The sequence below is a fragment of the Ciconia boyciana genome, chromosome 7 (genome assembly GCF_034638445.1).
Source record: "Ciconia boyciana chromosome 7, ASM3463844v1, whole genome shotgun sequence".
In the NCBI taxonomy this organism is placed as follows: Eukaryota; Metazoa; Chordata; class Aves; order Ciconiiformes; family Ciconiidae; genus Ciconia; species Ciconia boyciana.
In genome coordinates this window covers 56,458,519-56,479,858 of record NC_132940.1, presented here as the reverse complement: position 1 = coordinate 56,479,858, position 21,340 = coordinate 56,458,519, and the positions used below count along the sequence as shown (strand labels likewise).

At 40.6% G+C, this 21,340-nt stretch overlaps 1 protein-coding gene across 1 annotated transcript; it reads left to right on the top strand.

Annotated features, from left to right (window-relative positions):
• Nucleotides 1-4,155: 4,155 nt before the first annotated feature.
• On the top strand, nucleotides 4,156-17,325 carry LOC140654101 (cytochrome P450 2J4-like). Its single transcript, XM_072867107.1, has 9 exons — nucleotides 4,156-4,326; nucleotides 5,590-5,752; nucleotides 6,864-7,013; nucleotides 8,862-9,022; nucleotides 10,247-10,423; nucleotides 12,894-13,035; nucleotides 15,438-15,625; nucleotides 16,322-16,463; nucleotides 17,147-17,325. Exons 1-9 carry the CDS (start codon nucleotides 4,156-4,158, stop codon nucleotides 17,323-17,325), a joined length of 1,473 nt encoding a protein of 490 aa, XP_072723208.1.
• The last annotated feature ends 4,015 nt before the right edge of the window (nucleotides 17,326-21,340 follow it).

Here is a 21,340-nt window from a genome sequence, read left to right as displayed (position 1 = left end):
TCTTTTTATTATTTGCCTTCGGAGGGAGCTCTAGCCAATTTCTTTGAACTTGGTAGAGAGAAGTCTGAACTGATGTACAAAAAGACGCTTAAGAGAGGAAGAACATGTCTTTACCCTCTCCTGTCTCCTAATGTAGCTGCTTGCTGGTTCAGCCCCTTTCTATTTAATGTGCTTTTTTACACTGTGTTTTCAGCTCCCCTGTACATTCCTCCATTCATTTTCTTCCTTACACAATGTCCTCCATCTCCAAGTTTTTCTTTGGATATCCTCTAGGCCCGTGCTGTCTGCTGTTCCTTCTTATGCTTTCCTGACTGAAATCTCTCCACCTATTCTTCTCATCTCACCTCACTCCCATCTGTTGTAACGTATATTTGGCAGATGTTCCTCATTCTAGTGTCTTCCACCTTCTTTCTGATTCTCTCTTGTATTCTCTTTCTGGTTTTGCTCCCTTTCCTGCACTATGCAGTTTTTTTGTCTTTCCCTGTTCTATACGGTTTCTTAAATTACATGCAGAGTAGTGATAGTTATGTTCCCTAACAGCATTGCTTTTGCATTGAGATAAAAAGCTGATAATGACAGCATGGATTGCAGCCACCTCACCTCCACAAGCAGAAGATTCAGGGGAATAATGTCATCGTTGAAGAAAGCAGCCTGAGGCTTTATTGTCACTAACAGCAGTAAGAAAATACCATTTTGTACTGTCAGAAAGCTTAAGAAAAAAAGACCAAGTGGGTAAGTGCCAGCTTCTCCCTTCCTGACTCTGGTAGGTCATTGCTAACAGCCTCGCCAACTGCATTCATTTTGTTGTGAAAATGTGTTTAGTTTTGGAGAATGTAATCAGCATCAGAGTATCACCGTTTCTGCACATGAAACAAAAATTACTCAATCCTTGTTTCTTGGTTTTCTGAATCTCAACCCATGCTCCCAGGATCTTCCATGTCCCTGGTGTTAGAGTGAGTCCCTGCAGCCGTTGCTTCACCATTTAGGAAACCCATCGTGTTGGGAGGGTTTTGGCTGCATGCTGCAATGTCTGGATCCTGCCAAAAGGCTTCAAAAAGTTTACTACTTAAAAATCATCACTGGGGATGAATTATTGTGCTTAATACACATGGTTCAAGGAGCTGTGCCATCCTAGAGAAGTATCTGGGAAAAATTAAGTGGACCCCAATGTTTCAGAGTTTCGCACTTGAAAATCTGGCAGAAACAAAGATAGCTCCGGAGAAACTGGAGATATAAGATGGATATTGAAATTTAAACTGAATCTTTGTTGCCTGCCATAGAAGTATAATGTTAAAACATATATATTCTGTTTAAGTCCTAGATTGTTACCCAGTGGAGAGAAAGATGGGAATTTAATGGGGTTCCTCAGGAAGAGGGAGGCAGTGCTGGCTAAAGAGGAGATACAGAGAAAGGCCAGCTGAGTCCAGAGAGAAATCTGGTCTTTGACCAGTGTGAAGGAGCAAGGCAGAGGGGCCGGCTGATGTGATGCCACTGGCCACCTCACGCTGTGGTAGGGAAGCCATTTTAGGAGCTGGCTAGCCCTGAGAGAAGGCTGTGGCCGCCTTCTTGAGTGGGCAGCGGGGAGGCAACCGAGCTGTCACAGGCAAATGTTGCAGAAAGATCTGGGAAAAAAGCACCTGGACTAGTGCCTGGAGACAACCTGAGGGGAAGGCAGGCTGCTGGCTCGCAGGGGAATGGGTTACACAACTGTGTCATGCAGCCCTTTGGAGGGAACTGCACGCCTCCTTACAGAGCAGCTTCCCACAATAGTCGCCTCGCATGGGATTGAGTAAGGCTGGGGCTTGTGGGTGCCTCCTCATGCCCACTCTCTTCTCCAGCATGGTGGTGACTGCAAGTGCTGATCTGCTTTCTGTTCGTCTTCATTTCCTGCCCTTTTACTTTTTCCTGGCTGCTCCTGCCCCTGTGGTGTGCCCCCATTTTAGCCGGGGAAGGAGGACATGACTGCTGCCAGGGCGGGGCCTTGGTATCATGGAGGGAAGCAGAAGGCCAAAGTCTGGAAAAGACAGGAAATCTTCTTCCTCCTTCAGGAAAACACCACCAGGAAAAAGGTTTTAAAGCCTCCTGAAGTGGCCAGAGCATGAGAGGAGACATGGATCTTCATCTCAGAGGAACTTGTTAGCAGAAATGACGGCAAAGGAATAAGGAAGGAAGAGCTTCAGGCTGGTGTTAAGACTATGACAAAGGATGTGGGTGAATCTGGCAAGAGGTTGAAGGGACCAATGGTATTTGAATATCTGGATTTGTGAGAAATAACTGATTACATGAAAACTCAAGGCTGCCAAGGCTAAAGAAAGAAATAAAGAGGTCCTGTTGTGAGGCTGCAGCCCCGGGGGTGGTGAAGGACCCGGGCCTTAACTTCTTCACTTCCCCATGGAAAAGATCACTGGACAAAAATTACTTTTCCTGTTGAGAAAAATCATTTAGATGGAAAATCTTTGAATATCTAAAAGGCCAGGGAGGGTACTACATTAATTCCAAATGAAAAATTCTGATAAATTGGTGAATTTTAAGTAGATTTTGTAAAATTACACTGGATACAGAGCAGGTAAAACTTATTGGAATTTCTTTTTAAAGATAATTTTTTTTTCCCTGTTGAGGGAGAGAGTTAAATTAGAAATAAGTGCCTCGAAAAATAAGCTTTTTATTGTAAACAAACAAAGCTTTTGTAGAAACATAGATACATCCCTTTCTTGGTTAATACACATTAATCAGTTATGCGTTAGTGGTAACGAAGTGCAGTGGTTGGAGGCTAATTGACTTGGAGGTCTGGAAACTGTGGGCTGGCAAACTCCAGGCTGTTCTTTCTGGATAAGGGTGTTTCATGTCGCAAAGCCACAAATCCTGTGAAACCATTTCTGTCCCAAAGACAGGGCACTTGAAAGAAGCAAGCTGATGCTCAAGTCATCTTGGCAGGTTTTCAGAAGATTAGTGAAAACACATTTCTTTTACAAGTGTTTTGCTTTCAGGGGATGGGCATTTTTCACCGGGAAGCATTTACCTGTTAGCATTTCAATGTAGATCTGTAACACAGGGCTATAACTGTCATTGTTATGTGGTGCTCAGAATCCCTCTCACATGGTTTTCATCGTCTGATTGCAGGCATGTAAACTCCCCTGATGCTAGGTTTATAATTCCTGCATGTGTTGAGGCTTGGCAAAGAGCCTTGGCTACAGACTGCGTTTATTCTCAAGTTACCAAGTATGGCACATGCATGTCATGACTAGTTCTTGCTGGGACCCTTAGTTCTGGTTGTGGATCAAGATTCCTAGTAGGTTTTTCCCATGTTTTTTTTTTTAATCTGTGTGTTTCATACTAGACGTACTTTCTATATGCATATGCTTTATTTTTCTGGCAAGCTTTCTGATGATTGCTCAAAATACCCTTTAGGGTATCCACCTTTATGTCAAGATTGAAAGGGGAAATTCAGAAGCAGGCAAAATCCTCAGTGAAGTTAGCTATTGCAAATAGGTTAGAAAAAAAAGTGAGGTTATGTATTAAACCAGTTATGTTTTCAATCAAATTTGAAAGCCTAACAAATTTTGCTTTTTGTATTAAGCATTAGAAACTCGTATATCTATCTTAAGATAAATGTGGGCTTTTAACTTTTATCAGCCTTGCCATTACTGGATATACGTGTACATGGGATATATACAAAACATTTTAAAAATGCCAAGATTTAATATCCACTTACATTTGCATGCTTAATTTGTATGTATGGCTATTGCTTTTCTAAAAGCATTCATGAAGTATTTGTAGGAGCACATACTATCCACAATTGTTTCAGAAAAATGGATGGAGAATTTACATGTGGATATGTGTATCCACATTGCCTGGAAAATCTTGTCCCTAGTCTTTTAAGACACTGTTCCTACAAATCTTGTGATCCATATTTGATAAATATAATCTGAATGAGAAAAGGGAGAGAGGTATGCATCTATTAAATATGCTTGAGCATGAGAATGTAATGAGTGGGACAAAAAGGGAGTGGTTGATAATAAAGAGGGAGGGTTAGGGGTGGGGAATAGTTATTATATGAAATTTAAACTCTTATGAAAAAAATGGTTGAGCAACCAGCCTTAATAGCTTCAATAGACTATTTTCAATAAAGACAAGCTGGTAAAAGCAAGTGTTAAAATGTTGACAATAAGTCATGTTTTTATAGCTGTGGCTGTATTTCTTCTAATTATGCAGTTTTTTAAGTTGCAACGAGTACAGAGACGCCTTCCTCCTGGACCAATCCCTCTCCCAGTTTTTGGGACCTTGATACAGCTGAACTTTCAGTTTAATCGTGATCTCCTCATGAAGGTATTTATTTTCAGATACTCCTAATTGTTTAAAAGTCTTTGTAATTTCCCATTTCTCCTGTTGTTTGCTATGTGAAAATGTCCTCTCCCAAAACTACATTGGTAACATACTGTAATTGTTAACTAGCCACTGTGATATTGCACTTGATTTGGTTCAGAACTGCTGGTTTGGTTGGCAAAATAAGAAAAAGTTATTGCAGCATTAAGTAGTTCACCAAGATAAGAAAACTAGTATTGGAAGTTCTGAATGTGTGAAAATAATTCTGATGCTTAAACCCATCAACTTTTAACACTGAATTTGACAAATTCATGTGAAACTTGATATCCTTCCATCACCCCTTAACACTAAATTTGTCAAATTCATGTGAAAATTGATATCATTTAGGATTAAATACCTTTAGGGATAATATATCAGATTTGCAATTAGGGAAAAGAAATACTATTTAAAAAAAATTACTTTCACAGCATGGCTTTTTAGCTTTCTGAGCACTGGCACTCTCTAGCTTGAGCAGTAAATAGATACTTAAGATGCACTATGTGTGTATATGCTTGTTTATATTGACAGGATCTGAAATAAACCCACGAACCTTTTGTTAGTTTTTTTTTGAGAAGTACTTCTGCGCACAAAGCCACCTCCGTTTCATTCTGTTGGTTCTCACAGTGCTTTCAGGATTCTCAATAGACAACTCCAGTGGCTTCTGTCACTGCGATTTGGACAAGGCACGTCAGTTATTGAGACCAAATGGCAGGTTCAGACAGGAAGTAAGGACACTGTGAGACAGAATGGTCTAACTCAAGTCCAGTACCTAAATACGCAAAGGCGCAGGGGGAAAGAAGAAAATAACTGGTCCAGTTTCTACAAGCTAGTTACTCCTCTGACACTTCTGTGTTCCCTTTGCGCCACTTTACCAGTACAAATGATATCAACCCTCTTGAAATAAATTCATGCATAGAAAATACCCTTTATTACATGAGTAATTGTGAACTGAGCCTTGGCTTATATACAGTAATAAAAGCTACCTAATGTTTCTTGGCATAGATATGTGGCTCTGAAAAGCTGGAATATTCAGTTGTTTCCAACAGTGAATGCTGGAAAAGACGTTAATGCTTTCTCACAGATAATTGTAATCTTCTGGGAAAGATAGAGAATATCATTCCACCTTAGGGCTGGTCCTGTAATCAGTTTAAAAACAGGTTCATCCTCTGTTTGTTTTCAGTGTGTGGGGTTTCATCTGTGCTTTCCTGGCTTCTCTCTCATCTATAGCTGGCAAAAATTCATGGCAACATATTCACCTTATGGTTTGGACGGGTCCCAGTGATTGTACTGAATGGATTTCAAGCAGTTAAGGATGGTATGACCATGCACCCTGAAGATGTTTCTGGGAGGCTAGTGTCTCCTTTCTTCAGAGCAATGGCCAAAGGAAGAGGTGAGAATTTCTTGCCATAAATATTGTCTTGACAAATTGCAGCTCTTTTGTAGCTTGTAACCACTTCCAAAGGTACCACAGTAGCAGGGTTTGAGGAATGACTACCAGGTGAACTGCAAAGTAGGGAGGGGTGAAATAGCCTTTGGATAGTAGGAGGAGGAAAGGACCAGCAAAAGAAAGAAGATTCATAATGCCTTATGTGAAATATTCACTGGAGCAGATTCAGAGGTGACGAGGTGAGGAAGTGGTAGGTTGTGCCACAAAGAAGTGGAGGAAGAGCAGGAAACAGCATACTTCCTTGTCCTGGACTTGCTGCCTCCCACCATTATGTTTTCAACTGAAGAGTGAGCTTGATGGTGGGATCTTCTTCCCATTTCCTTCCTTTTGTGAATATTTTCTTACTCTCACAGTTGCATCTAGAGATTCAGTGCACTTCTGTTTCAACCTTGCTGTAGGTTTCATACTCCCCAACCATACTGGAAATTCCCGAACTCCTGATTTTCATGAACACATGCATTATGAAAGAACCTTTACTTTATCTGGGACCTCAGATTTTTCTAAGGAAACCTAATTCCTTAAATATTTCTAATTTGAATTTGTTTCAGTCATTGGTGATTCTTATACTACATTAAAGATCCTGTTAGTATATGATGTTTATTTCTTCTGAAGACAGTTGTCACAATGCCCGAGTACTGAACTTTCCTGCCCTGTGGACAGAAACTTTTCTCCCTGACTGTGGACAGTCAGAACTCTTTCCCCTTTTCCCTTCATGAAAATCATTACCCTGGTCAGGTGAGCTCCAAGTATAGAAGAGAGCAGGAGGCAAACACTTCAGAGAATGTCTAGAGAAGCAGCTGTCAAACTTTCTGAGATAACTGGTTGTCTTGGATCAAGCTGAATCCTGCAAGTCATCTTATTACCCAGTTGAGTTTGTCCATGTTAGCCCTGCCCACATGCTTACATGCCACAGCTGTTCCTTTGTGTCTTTGTGTTCATAGGCAATGCAATAGGTTCATTATATTCTGTGGTTTAGTAAATCTTTTAATGTAGTCTTTGTCTATAATAAATATTAGCATGATAAAGAGCTCTTCCTTGAATGAAATGGATGCAGGGATTATGTTGGCAACTGGTCACACCTGGAAGCAACAGAGAAGGTTTGCACTGAGGACTCTACGCAACCTTGGTCTGGGGAAAAGAGGTCTGGAGCATCGAGTTCAAGAAGAAGCCCGCTACCTTGTAGACTTCTTTGCAAGTATGAAAGGTATCTCTGCAATAAATACTGATTTATTTTTGTCATTAGTCGGATGTCTTTAGTGTATGAACTTCTCTGTCCTGCTCTGAAATCAAGGGCAGCTTTTGTTCCACAAGAGAGTGTGCAGGATCTTACAGTGTCTATGTGGAATGGACTGAAAATGCAAAGACCCCAGTCCTGTGTTTTCAAACTCAGTGGGAGACTATTCTTGTTCAAAGTTATTTACAAAACTACTAAAATTGGGAAGCGAAACTGGAGCTTATTTATATCATAGAATGCTTAAAGTGGAAAAGGATCTCTGAAGATGGTCTAGTCTAACCCCTTCTCAAAGAAGGGTCAATCAGAGCAGGTTTCTTAGGGCTTAGTCCAGCTGGGTTTTAAATATCCGCAAGAATGGAGACTTCACCACCTCTCTGGGTAACCTGTTCCAGTGTTCAATCAGCCCTACAGTAAGAAACTTGCTTATGTTTAGGCAGAATTTAATGTATTTCAATTTTTGCCCATTGCCTCACTTGATACCACTGAGAAAAGTCTAGCTTCATGTTCTTTATTCCCCTCCATCAGGTATTTATACACATTTAAGATAATTCCCTGAGACGTCTCTTCTCCAGACTGAACAGTCCCAGCTCTCTCAGCCTCTCTTACGTCAGATGCTCCAATCCCTTAATCGTCCTTGTGGCCCTTTGCTCAACTTGTTCCAGTATGTTGATGTCTCTCTTGTACTGGGGAGCCCAGAAATGGACCCAGCACTCCAGACGGGTCTCACCAGTGCTGATAGGAGGGGAAGGATCACCTCCCTTGACCTGCTGGCAATGCCTTTCCTAATGCAGCCCAGGATGATGTTGGCTGCCTTTGCCTCAAGGGCACATTGCTGGTTCATATATGGTGCTGGTGCATAAAGATATGGACACATTATCAATGCTGATGAATTAAGTCTTGTAGCGTCATTTGCATGAACTCTGTAAAGCAGTGCCTAGAATCTTGTCTTCATTACAACATTTTATCCTGATTAACCCAGTTAGGGGCATGTGAGTTGGATTTCCCAATACTGATCATTATGCAAAGGCACAGTAAATCAGGACATGTTGTGGCTAGCATTGTACCAATTAAAAGTAATTAAATCTAGCCCAATCCCATGGTTTAAGAACTAGGAGAGATTGAGATGTGACCACATGTGCGGGAAAGAAAAGCCCAGAACAATAAGTTGCTAATCAGAATTGTGCATTGGGTGTTGGACAGTTGCATCAGTACATACATAAATATAGTTGTTTATAGTAATTTATTCTGGAGTCATAAAATAGGTTTTTCTGAGATTAGTTTTACAAGTAATTGCTTTAAAACCAGTTATTATATAGTTGACACAATTGGTTTAAAGGAGTTTATGACATTTTATCTTACTGGAGGTTGTACATCTCTAGCACGGTCAGACAAAATATAGTAGCCTTGCATGTATTTATGTTCTTGCTGAATAAGGCTGCCTGTCTTCTTATGGTTCTCCCCTTAGATTTCCTTTGACGACAGTGTTTTCAGTCCTTCCCATGCTTGAGACCTATTTTGAATTTGCCAGACAGCAAACTTGCATATAATTTTTTTTCTTACCTCTAAATTTCCTCTATCATATTATGATATATTTTACACCTTTGGCATTTCTGTAGGGTGCCACACATTCCTGGGATTATAGGATTGCACCATAGTTGAGAAGAATCAGTTTGATACTACAATTCTGTAAGAAGATTGCTGCTTCTCTGTGAAGTGCAATGCTCTCTTGAAAGTTCTTTGGGTAACCTATAATATTCTCTCATTTCAGTACAGCAGAATAGGAGACATTAACAGTGACATTTATTATTATGGTTGCAGGGAAACCACTGGATCCTTCTTTCCCTCTCTTTCATTCTGTCTCAAATGTAATTTGTGCTGTTGTTTTTGGACATCGCTTCTCCAGAGAGGATGAAACCTTCCATGAACTGATTAGAGCCACAGAGTGTCTATTCAAATTTGCTGGCAGCTTTATGCATCATGTAAGTAAAGGATCTGTTGTCTTTTTCTGAATAAGACAGAAAGTGAGAAATGCAGATTCAAGAGGTAGCTGTTAGGCAAAAGTTTTCGAAAAGGTGAATGATATCCCATGCAGCTTTCTTTACTGGGCAGTGCACTATCTCAAAGTGTGACGGTAGTGGTCTACATACCAGCCTTGGTCATTTGTGTTCATTAGCCTATGTTTGAGTACTGTGGTAAGGTAGTTTGCTCCTAAATCTTTGCGGCAAGACACAAGCTGATGGACTGCTCCTGGGTTATGTTTGTTACTTGGTTTCTCAGCCCCCATGCACAACAGATTCCTGCCTTGGGCATCATGATTGTTAAATACTAAATGTCAGGTCTAAAAGTGTGATTCACATGCCAAGTTTAGACACTGTTTTATATACAGTCAACAGAGATTGTACGAAAAGTACGATTAAGAGAAAATACACTGCAGATACAAGAACAATGTATACAAATTACTCAGGCATAAATACAGGCTGAAAATCAGAATGAACTTTCTAGCTATTAGAGTAGGTAGAAAGCCACTATTCTTAGGCCAGATTTTCCCAAACAGTAAAAGAGAAAGATAAATTTAATCTGGTTGTGTCAGCTAATCCCTTCTTCTTTTCTAGAGGAGAGCACTCAAAAATGTCAGGTAGCTGTTTCTCAGCTTTTCTGGGTTTCAGATGTTTCAAGTTTTATTGAGGACCCTAATTGAGAGCTCGATTAGTAGAGAGTGCTTTGGAGGACGACCGAGTTTGTATACCAGCTGCTCGTAGCTGGCCCTTGCTTTGGGTTGTATCAACTGCTTTTGCACATGCCGGTGAGGACAGTTTGCAATGGCTTTGCTTCTTCCTTCCTGGTATTCTCCACTAGAGGGCAGGATCTTACTTTTTAAATGTCTGAATATAGTTCATTGTAATTGAATACATGAATTGAATAATTGAATAAATGCAGTTCATTCTAATTATAATAATTCTAATTTGGCTTGTGGTTGAGCTGAAAGCCTGTGGAACTCTAAATCTTACCATCAACACAGCTAGAAATTATATAGTGTACTGTTTCACAACTTGAAAACATAAGCATAGTCTTTGTCAGAATATTTTACTAATGATGCCAAAACCACATGGTAACATTAATATTACCTTCTCTTTTTAGTAGGCCTAAAATGCATTTTCTAGTGATAGAGACTTTGTGGTACCTCTTGTGTGTCACTCCCACAGCTGTATGAAATCTTCCCCTGGTTGATGTGCCGTCTCCCTGGTCCTCATAAGAAGGCGTTGTCTTGCTATGATTTTCTGAGCTCTTTTACAAGGAGAGAGATCAGAATGCACATGGAGCGTGGGATACCAGATGAACTGCAGGATTTCATTGACTTTTACCTGGATCACATTGAAAAAGTAAGTATTTGTTCTGCCTGATCGTACATTCATGGGGAATAAGGTGAAATGGACCATTAAATCATCCAGTCCGAGCCCTTCTATTACAGTCTCTTACTTTTCATAGGCTTCTTAATGTGAATCCAGTAACCAGGGACTTGCTAAATCCTTTCTAATTATCGATATGCCACAGCACCTTGCAATCCTTTCATTAAAGAGCAGGTTAATACACTGCATTTTTTCCCATTGGCACAAGTTACAAAATGAATTAAGGCCTCCAGGAAAGAATACTGAAATTCTAAATGGACCACAAGACAACTGGGAAGGTCTTGGGGAGACAGAGTGGGATGTTCTGGATAGGATATTTGGCTAGTAAGGGTTTGTCAAGAGAGGTTGCTGCAAGAGGACAGTTGGATTTTGAGAGCATGTTGTGGGGAAATAATCTAGGAGTCAGCAGAGTTTCAGACAAGGCTGGAGAAGAGGAGAGTGCCAGGGTCAGTGAACTTTCAAACAGACAAAGAGAACTGGGACAAATAAGGGCATTTTGGGCAGGCAGGCATAGTAGAGGTAGGTGGGAATCTGTAGGATTTTGAAAAGCTGTAGGAGGCTTGCATAAGCTGTGAGTGGTCACACATATCTGTCCCTTTTCTAGACCTTACCAGGATCACTTTCTGTCTGAATCTTTTGGGAACTGGATCCCCTCCCTAATCGCTGGACTAGCAGCTGCCCTTCCCCTCTGTGACTCTTTCTACCTCCATTTAATCACTCTTCCTTTCACCTCTTCTCCTCTGCAGTAGGCCATATTCCTCTTCCTGTTCTGCCTGGTGATAGGAAGAAAAAGGAGAAAGGGGAGGAAGTGACGAGGTGAGACTGGTGTTACTGGGGAGTGACAAGGCAAGAGTGGCTCAGAGAGCCAAATGAGATATCCAGGTGGAGGGTATCTGTTCTTGCAGCCCCTGGAGAAATGGGTAGTGACCGCTGCTCCTGGGTGGCAGTGCTTCCCTGCTGGGACAGCCCATGCCCCTTCCGCTGTGGTCATGTGCTGGTTGCAGTAACAGAGGGCACTGCAACCTTGTCAGGCTGTAGGCACCCATCCTGCATCTCCTGGCACAGCCGAAACGGGTCTGCTGTCCTGGACTGCTGCCTGCCTTGTGTGCTCCCTGAGTTGGCTCTGCTGCTGTGCTCAGTCACACTAGAGAGACATGCATCCAGGGAAGAAAGTCTATTAGCTATTTCTGTCAGCCAGCTCTTTAGCTCTTTTAGCATGTGCCTTATGAATTCTTCATAGTGCTTGATTTTTTTTTTGTTATTCTGGGGAACAAAAGCAACTATCTTGTGGAACTCCAAGTATATTTTAACTGTGAAATTGTCATTATTGTCCAAGCTGGTAATTCTATCAAAGAATCAGATCAGATCTCCTTGCCAAGATCAGTTTTCTATATCATAATAAATAGCATTAATTTGTATTTCTAGCTAGTAATTCTTTATTAATTGATTCCCATATCAGCTGCTATATTTTTATGGCCAGGGTGGATGTCAGCCTAACTGGCTTCTAGTTCCTTCAATCCTCTTGTTTTGAATTTTTTGATACTGGCACAATATTAACACATCTGGTCTTCCAAAGCATTTAAATGCTTCTAAAGCCTTTCACTGCTGTTCTAAGATTTATGAGACTTGAACATCAGTGGACCAGAAATTGTTTCAGCGAGCTCTTCTGGGACTCTGCTGGGTGGAAATCATCCAAGTTTGTTTATTTAAAAAATTGAACTGTCTGTAATAGATATGCAGGGGCAATATAAAAAGATTTGATGACATTACAACAGGGAAAAACATCCTTCCCACTTTCCCATTGCTCCACTGGCAAAAGAAAGGTTCAAGACCCCTGAGCATAACCTCCCTAAATTTAGACAATGAAGTCCCCCAAACCATAACAATGTTCTTTCATAGTTTCAGCATATACATACATGTCCTCACACTTCCAACTGAAAGCTGTAAAACCCCAGAGCAGCTGTATGTGAGTCATTGTGGCCTTGTAGTGGAGAAGCAGCCTGACACCACAGGTTAGAACTCTTGACAGCCCAGTGTTCATTATCTGGTCACTGTATTTCTTGGTAGAAAAACTAAGTGATGGAATATGACTTGAGGTGTGAAGAATGACATGCTGGTACACATCTTCAGGGGAACATTTACTTACGAAACATTCTAAATGTACCACTATTTGCACAATCAAGCCAACAATCCTTTTCTGTGGAGAACATGCGATTTAGCTTCATGATTAAGAGTGGAGTAGATGTGGCTTGTCCATTTATGAAATGTTAGCTTTTCATATTGATAATCATCTTTGGTGTCTAATATTCTTTATCAGTCTCTCTGTATTGTACTACAGGCAGAACACACTGCAGCTTGGAACCAGTAATAAAATCACATTTAACCCTGTTCTGGTTTTTCTAACTTTCCTGTATAAACCTCTACTTTTTCTTATCATTTGCAGTCCAAAGATGAACCCAGGTCTACATACAATGAAGACAACATGGTTTATTCTATAAATGACCTTTTCTTGGGTGGATCAGAGACAACAAGCACTACGTTGAACTGGGGCCTGCTCTATATGGTGGCAAATCCAGACATCCAAGGTGAGTAGATAAGCAAGTATCTCTGATGCAATAGAACAGCCAAGTCATAACATTTTCATGGATCAGAGATTATTCCTAGGTACTGGTATGTGGCTAGTGGACCTTTTTGTACTAGTCTGTGCTGGTAGATCTGCCCTAGACAGCTTTGGTAGATCCAGAGTGTCTGTATAGAGGCTCTTACAGCAGTCACAGGCATAAGGCAGTTCCCAGAAAGAGTTAACAGTTTGGGAAGTATGCATAGGCAATCACGTTGTGGCTGATTGAGATGTAGGGGTTGAGGTCTTCGGGAAATGAAGGTTGTGGTAGGGTGGTCAATGGAGTAAGAGGACCGGAGTTGCTGTTTGGGAAGCCAGAGGGTTTGCATGCATAATCCTTGAAGGAATGGTGGCCACTGCTGCAGCCATTGGTGAGGTGCTGATGGTACTTCAAGAAACTGCGTTGGGTTCTGTCTTAGTCGTAAACACAACTGATGGCTGAAAATAATTAACCAGAAACTGGTGTGTGATAATAGGGATGTCACTCTTTGGAAACTTACTTCAATTCTGCTTTGTATTGGCTGAGTATCAGTGATGGGGGCTACAGGGAGTCTTGCCCTTCTTTGTGCTCTGTAGGTCGCAGAAGAAGTAAAGATAATCACCTAAAGGTCAATTGGCAACTTTGACTTTATTTTTGTCCATCAGTCCAGTTATGATCCCACAGTATCAGGGTGTCTATTTAATCTGTGATTAAATTAACTCTGTGATGTATTTGAGTTTCTTGCAACAGAAATTATTCCAGTAGGGAGGGGAATTTGATGGCTCATCTGTTATGTCTATGTATATTTAAGAAGTTTATTTTTAAGTCTAGCTTTTAAATAACCATCAATCTCTTTCACAGACCACTAAATGAAAACCAAAGAAAGAATGATCTTTTATGCTGGATAACAGAAATCTCATTGTTAGATAGCAGAATATGTGCAAATACACAGAGGAGAACAGGATTTTAAATGGAGGAAAGAGACAAAGATAAGAAAAAATTGCTTAGCTTGTAGCTGTCAGACAAGAAGGTCTACTTCATCTCTTGTTATTGCATGTTTATTATCCCCTAATGTAATTAAGGTTATGAAAGCACTGACTCACCTAAATAATTTTATTTATCTAAATATAATACCTTGCACATACTTGGGAAAGCAGGGTGTGTGCAGAATGATCCTTCCTGGGCTTCTTGAGTCATCCATTGCATCTAGACTCTCATGATGAACTGACACCAGTATATCTGTCCTCATTTAATTGGTGGCTTCTTTTTGAACCCATTCATACTTTTGCCTGTGTTGATACCCAATGACAATGTTATGCAGTTCCATTATGTACCATATGGAAAAGTTTGTCCTTTGCCTAATCACTGAATTGGGCTCTCCTTGTTCTCTGAACTACTGGAACAGAGACGCATATTTATGCTATGCAGTGACCGATGACTTCAAACTATACTGGATCCTGAAGTAGTTGTGCTTGATTTTGCAAGCTAGTTCTTCATAGAAGGAAATTTACTTTACTTAAAAATCTTTCTGGATATACATTTTACATTCTGTGAGGTGCTTAAATCTCTGTTGTCAAGGTCTACCTAACATAGTTTTGTGAAGGACTGCTGGCAGTCACTGAGCAGGCTTGATGTGAACGAACACAAACTGATCAATGCACAATGGGCTTCCCTGCATCTTACTGTTGTTTCAAAGGGCCTGGAAAAAGACAGGATCATTTGTTAAAAATCTAAGGCATTTTTATTATGTGTGTACTGCCTCTCTTGAAGTTTACAAACCAAATATTATACTTTTGTTAATGCTCCCAACACTCCTGTGCAATAAGTAATTTAAATCATGCTATTCTTAATCAAAAGGCAGGCACCAAGAAGCTGATCCAGGTTGTTTTAAAGGTATTTGGCCATTGTTCTAGTTGGCATTGCTTCACTTAACAGATGTCCTACATAAGAACCATTTCCTTTTAACAGGAATTAGGCTTTTAAGGCCAAGATTCTTCTGGCTTAAATTCCAGAGAGCTGTGAGCTTAGTGGTTCTAACTGGCTGTAGGTGCCTGAGGCACCTAGCCAAAAGAAAACAGAAAGATGAAGCAGTTATCTCTTGCATTTAACTGTTAGTAAGGCAACTCTTAAAGAGTTTTAAATTTTTTGAGCAACAAATGTCTTTTCTTAATCTACAATCAAATAACTTCAGACCCAGAAGTAGAGCTCTCATGTTTAAGCTGTTGGAACACCCTGCTACTTTTATTTTCTTTATAAAAGTTACTTACATTTTTACAGTAATTTTGTTGCTGTCCTCATAGTTCTAAATGGGAAATGTCTTTGAAAATGGAATTAGTGAAAATACTTGATATATTTTTCAACCTGAAATGGTGAATATTTCTTCACAGAGAAAGTGCAGAAGGAGCTGGATGCTGTTCTGGGTCCTTCCCAGTTAATCTGCTACGAGGATCGGAGAGAACTGCCCTACACAAATGCTGTGGTTCATGAGGTTCAGCGCTTCAGCAATATTATCTCCGTTGGCATGCCCAGAGTGTGTGTGAGGAACACTACATTGCTCAGCTTTCCCCTCAAAAAGGTACAGACACAGTTTCCCAGTTGCTACAGACCTTTCCTGCATCAGTAGAGCAAGCTGTGGATTAAAATCTATTTGTGCCAGGGTCTTCTCATCAACAGCAGTGGGGCTGGATACCTCTGGGTCATAGCTTGAATGGGAACAAGTACAAGAAACCATCTGCCAGGCTGAGTTGAGTGATGCAGCTCTTGGGAGAGGGTTATCCGTAGTGAAAGATGTCCCTGGATGGAAGAGGGGATTTTAGCAAGTGTTTCTACAAAACAATGAAGACAAAACTTTAGAGATTGATAGTGAAGGATACTGTGATTAATTTGTGCTGATAAGGCATTGTAAAGATTTCTGACTGAATTTTTGCCTGCAGAAAGCCTGTACAAGACCCAGGGGAAGGCATGAGGGTTTGCAACTAGCTTTCGTCAAAGAGACTAAATCACAGAAACTTCTAATGTTAGAAGTAAAAATGAGTTTAGTACAAATAAAGTTGTTAGTTTCTAGTGACATGGCCACTTCCACTCTCAGGCTTGGACTGACATTCTGAAACAAAAAGACTTCATGTTCCTCACAGTTCCTACTGGGGAAATGAACCTACCATCATACAACAATGAACTCCAAAAGTAAACTAACACTGGTCTCACCTAGCTGGTTCTGACTGCTGGGGGAGGATTGACAGACAGAACTGAGTTAGTGGTTTTCTCTTTTCAGGGCACCATAGTTCTTCCAAATATTGCTTCATCTTTGTATGACCCAGAGCAGTGGAAAACACCTCGACAGTTCAATCCTGGTCATTTCTTGGATAAGGATGGAAACTTTGTGAGCCAAGAAGCCTTTTTACCATTCTCAATAGGTAAATGGACTGTCAGCACAAACATTGATGGTTTGGTTTGGGACTGTAGAATTAAGATGTCTATTAAAAACCTATTCATAATTTATTTTAAACCTCTGTGGAAAACAGTCATAAAATCAACATGATTATTTTCAGTAACATTTCCCAATCCAACTAGAAACATTTGTTCTACTGAACAAATAGTAACATGGAAAATCAGAGATATCCTGACGAATGTATACATCTAACTTGCCCTGTTTTTGGAAGGAAATTCTCTGCTAATGATTATGGTTATTGATTTGGGGCATACATTTCAACACCAGACATATATGTGGGAAGTACTTGCAAGCAGCTGTGCTGATTCTTTATGCATACAAAACTGGAGCACGACATCTCCCAGGAAGAGCAAGTCCTTATTCTTCATTTACATGATTGAATGAATTCCTTTAAAGTTGTCAGTCAAATGAAGATGAGGTTTTTGAGGTAATTGAAGCGAAACTCAGAGCAGAAGGGGTGCACAGTTATCTATAGCTGCAGATAGGATTCTTTAAAGGAAGAATTACATGAAGTTTTGTGTCATTGATTGCATTAAGTCCTAAAGAAATTCTGGACTCAGCAAAAATACCTTTGCTTTGTGTGAAGATGAATATGCTTTTGAGATCAGGGTAATTTACGCACTGTCTCTTCCCCTCTTCCTTCTGCAGGGCACCGTGTGTGTTTGGGGGAGCATCTAGCGAGGACCGAGCTCTTTATTTTCTTTGCCAACCTGCTGCGGGCATTCACCTTCCGGCTCCCTGAGGGGGTGACGAAGATCAACACAGAGCCCATTTTGGGGGGTACGCTGCAGCCCCACCCGTACAGGGTTTGTGCCATTCCACGCTAAGGTGGACATGTGCAGTATGTCACAGACCATCTATTAAGCAATCTTATTTACTTTTGTGAATGTATGTCTTGAGACCATATAATGTTTTTTGTCTTGGATATGAATTTCTGCTCCAGAAGCCACCTTTTGTCCACAGCAGGTAATTTTGTTCAGACCCTGTTACCTGCTCTTGAAGGTGATCTCTTTTTTTTGGTAAAAGTTCTTTGATCTGGAACACACCATCATTCTCAGCCATAAAGGCATCATGCAGTTGCTGTCTGGCCTGGCAGATTTAAATCTGGTAGGCTGCTGAGCAAATGACAAAATTGACTGGCAGACTTCAAAAATTAATTCATTATCTCTGAGTTATCCTGTTTTCAAAAGCAATGGAATTTGGACAAACATACCTGGAAAATTCTGCCTCTTTATACTACTGTTATCACTCATCACATTTCAGTCAACTTTTTGTTGATGGTCACTAATAAAAGATATGAAGAAAAAATTACCAACTGGTTTTGTTTATGGATGACTTGCAGTTCACTGAGAATTTCTAGATTTGATGCAGCAGAATATGTGTAAGGCATCTTTAAATCTGCCAGAGGATAAGTGGTTTGAGTCCAGCAGAGAAAAGGTGCAGGCTGAAACTCAGTGAAGAGTGAAGCTACAGAGAGAGGATTTCTTTTAGGGCCAGTGTTGTATAAAAATATTTCAATATTTTATACTATTTAATAGTTCAACACTGAACTGAAGTATAAAAATATTTCAATATTTTAAAATTCTGCCAAGTTAATTTTTGGAAGGTCTGTTCTAACAGAGCACTGTTTACTCCTGTGGGTTGGCTCCTGTCAGGATCAGCACTGGGTGGTTGCTACAGCAGGTGCAAGGAGCTCCTCCAAGGGGCAGTTTGGGTGAGGAGCCTGCTGGAATTAGAGCTGATGGTAAATTGAAAAATATGCATGGAAAACACCAGAGATACTTCTTAATCACCTCAGAAGTTCAGCAGTATTCCTGAAGCTACAAAGGCTTGTCATATACACAAAATAGTGGTCAAATTCAATGAAAGAGTCTATAATAGCAGAAAAGGAAAAAATTGGTTCCTGTGGTGAATATAAATTTATTTATATTGTCTGGAAAAGACTTGTAAAGTGTAAGTAAACTTGTCCTTCACTGATACTCCTATTTCTGTGAGAGAGGATAGGACAGCTAAACAGACGATCATCTGTTAAATCAGTTATGACTAGATGTCGTCTGCTGTGTGATTGAGATTAGTTTAGACAGTTTACCATGAATCACAAATTTAGACCTGTCTCATTATTTCTAATTCAATAGCTGATGGAACACAGCATCAAAATAGTAAGCACTTGGTATTTACCTGTTATTAAATTAAATGGCAGAATAGCACTAGTGAAATATGGAAGATCACATCCTGACATTTTATTTGACAGAAAACTGTGTGTCCTGTTAAAAACTGATGTCAAAGTCTCTGTGGATTTGCATGTGTGCACGGATAGATAAGGCAAAGCAGAAAACGCTGTGATTTGGGGACGTTGGAGCTGTCCTTGCTTCTTAAAAAATGAAGCTGGAAACATCAGTAGCATTACAAGCATTAACGTCATTGCTATGTCATGCTGTCACTCCTGATGGTCACGTGCTTCCCCAGATATCCTTCCAAAGGGAAGCTCATAAATAGGCCTGAGGTGGAAGCTTGTCCAGGAAGGCCCGTATACAGCCGGAGCACACTGAGTTGCTGAACCCATGGGAATGACACAACCCAAAACAACAGGCATAACTACCACTTGTCCGGATCCTCAAGAGGGGACACACAGGGTGCCTCAGAGGAAAACTATACGTCATACGTGGGTAGGTTATTTGCACATGGTAGTTCTAATGTCTATCTGTGACAGGAACTGCTCGTTGGTGATTTTTAATCCGTTGTGCACAGAAGCCCAGGAGAGGAGAGCCCAGCACACGGGGTGTGGCAGCAGGACATCAGAGGAGGGCTCACAGCAGGGAGATGTTCAGAGCCTTTGCATTTCTGTTCTTGCCTGACCTATTTTAAAAGTGATTCACTTTAGCTCATGTTCTAATAAAGCCTCATCTTTTTGAGCTTTTAAAAGCCTTTTAAAGCCTGGCTGATGCTGCCACAGAAGGCCAACAAAGCTGAAAGCAGCTTTGAGAGGAGCCCAGCTGCCACTCCCATGTTCCATACCAACTCTCTCAGCCTTGGCTGCGTGGTGCATCCTCCATCAGTCAGCTGAGCCATGTTGCTCCAGGGCTGCTGGTCTTAAGGGCTGTTTTGGAGACCTCCACCATATCCTTCATTCCTCTCTCTTCTCTCGTTTATTGCTTCTACATTATTTCTCATGGCTTGCTTGGGCTCTGTTCTTGGGACAGATGAGAGGGATTGACACCCTTTCTGTCCCCTGTATCATGGATGCTAACCAGCCTGCTAGTGTCAGTGCACAGCTCAGTTTGTTGCTCCCACATCGTCACCTTTCCCTGTGATGGCTGAGGTGAGTTGCTTTAGCCTTTAAAGCTGATCGTACTTTAGTGCCTGATTTCTTGGCATGAGGCCCCATTTAAAGGACTGCTGTTCTCCTGAATTGTCACATCAGTGTGTAGGACAGTCTCTGTCGTCACCTTTTAGATCACACTTCAAAATTTAAATCCTTGTAAATAGAACATTGAAGAATGATTGGGAGCTGGCCTGGGTGACCAGTCAAGGAGGATAGACTTGCAGGGAGGCGGACTGACTGACTTGGTTAGGCCACACTGTATTTTCCTGGAAACGAACTGGAAGTTCAGTTTCGTTTACAAACATGGGAAGATGGTCAGGCTTTAGCATAGTGGTTTTATCAGATATGGAACTCTTTGCTTTGTCCTTCATCACCCCATCCTCTCCTCGCTGCTGAGCTCTTCCTCTGTGACTCCCCCGAGCAGCACCAGGCAACTCTTCAACCTTACAGTGGAAGATCTGGCTATAAAGGAAAATATGGAAAATGTAGAGAGGCAAAGTTGAAGATTTTGGGTTCATGTAGTTCTTGGAGAGGCTCAAAGCCTTACGATACTGCGATGCTCATCTGTCTCCCTTTCCAATGAATTCTGCAAGGACACTTTGAACCCAGAGGAGTTATCTGGTGAAGGTGGCTTCACAACTCTGTCTCTGGAGTAGCTCATGTCAGCAGGTGTGAGAGGTAATCTCCTTATGTATAAAATTGAGGCCAAAATATAAAAAGAAAAGAGAAAAAAATTAATTATGTCTTTGCTCTAAAGGCATTTGGAGACAGAAAGCTATAATAATTATATACATAACTATAAATGACAATTAAAACAACACATATAGGTCAACTTGTTTTCTTCCAAAATCAGGTGGAAATAAAAGGTTTTCTGTGTGAGTTTTAACTTTGTTAAAACATTATTTTCCTGAAATTAACATGTAAAATGTTTTCATGTTCACAGATATTTACTCAACAGAGGAGAAAACATTTTCTCAGAGGTAAGAAAGAGGTTAAGAAAAGTAGATCACTGCTTAGTGCAGAGATCTTTTAAAATATACCTTGACCTAGCAGTCCTTTTTTTACCTGGTGATAATAAAAAAGAAGAATTCTAAGGAAAGGATAAAGGTAAGAAAAACAAAGCAGTTCTAGGAAGAGACCCTTAGAGTTAGTAAGAATTTACATTTTTCCAGTATCAGCTGAAAGACAGATAAAGCAGCAAGGAGAAGTGAAGATTGAACAAATCTTTAGTACCTCAAATTGTTTCTCTTCTAGCTGTTTGCTTTCTGAACTTACAATGGACCAGCATCAGCTTCCTTCTGTATCAACTACAAAATACGATCTTAAATGTCATGATTTGGGAGTGTGGGAAGGTGTGACTGCAATGGAACAGGAGGAACACGTAAAATCCATTCCTTTGGTGAGAGGAGAGAGCACACTGAAAAAAAAAAAAAATCCAGCACTTATATCAAATGTCCTGTTGAGGAGAAAGTAGAGTGGTTGCACAGCTGTGTTTGGATATTAGGATGTACATTCAGCAC

Bases quoted from the DNA above. Each gene is read 5' to 3' on its own strand.
- LOC140654101 (XM_072867107.1), top strand. From the start codon at position 4,156: ATGTTGACAATAAGTCATGTTTTTATAGCTGTGGCTGTATTTCTTCTA. The intron at 4,327-5,589 runs GTATTTATTTTC...TCTCATCTATAG, and splicing joins ATCGTGATCTCCTCATGAAG to CTGGCAAAAATTCATGGCAA. The intron at 16,464-17,146 runs GTAAATGGACTG...TTCCTTCTGCAG, and splicing joins CTTTTTACCATTCTCAATAG to GGCACCGTGTGTGTTTGGGG.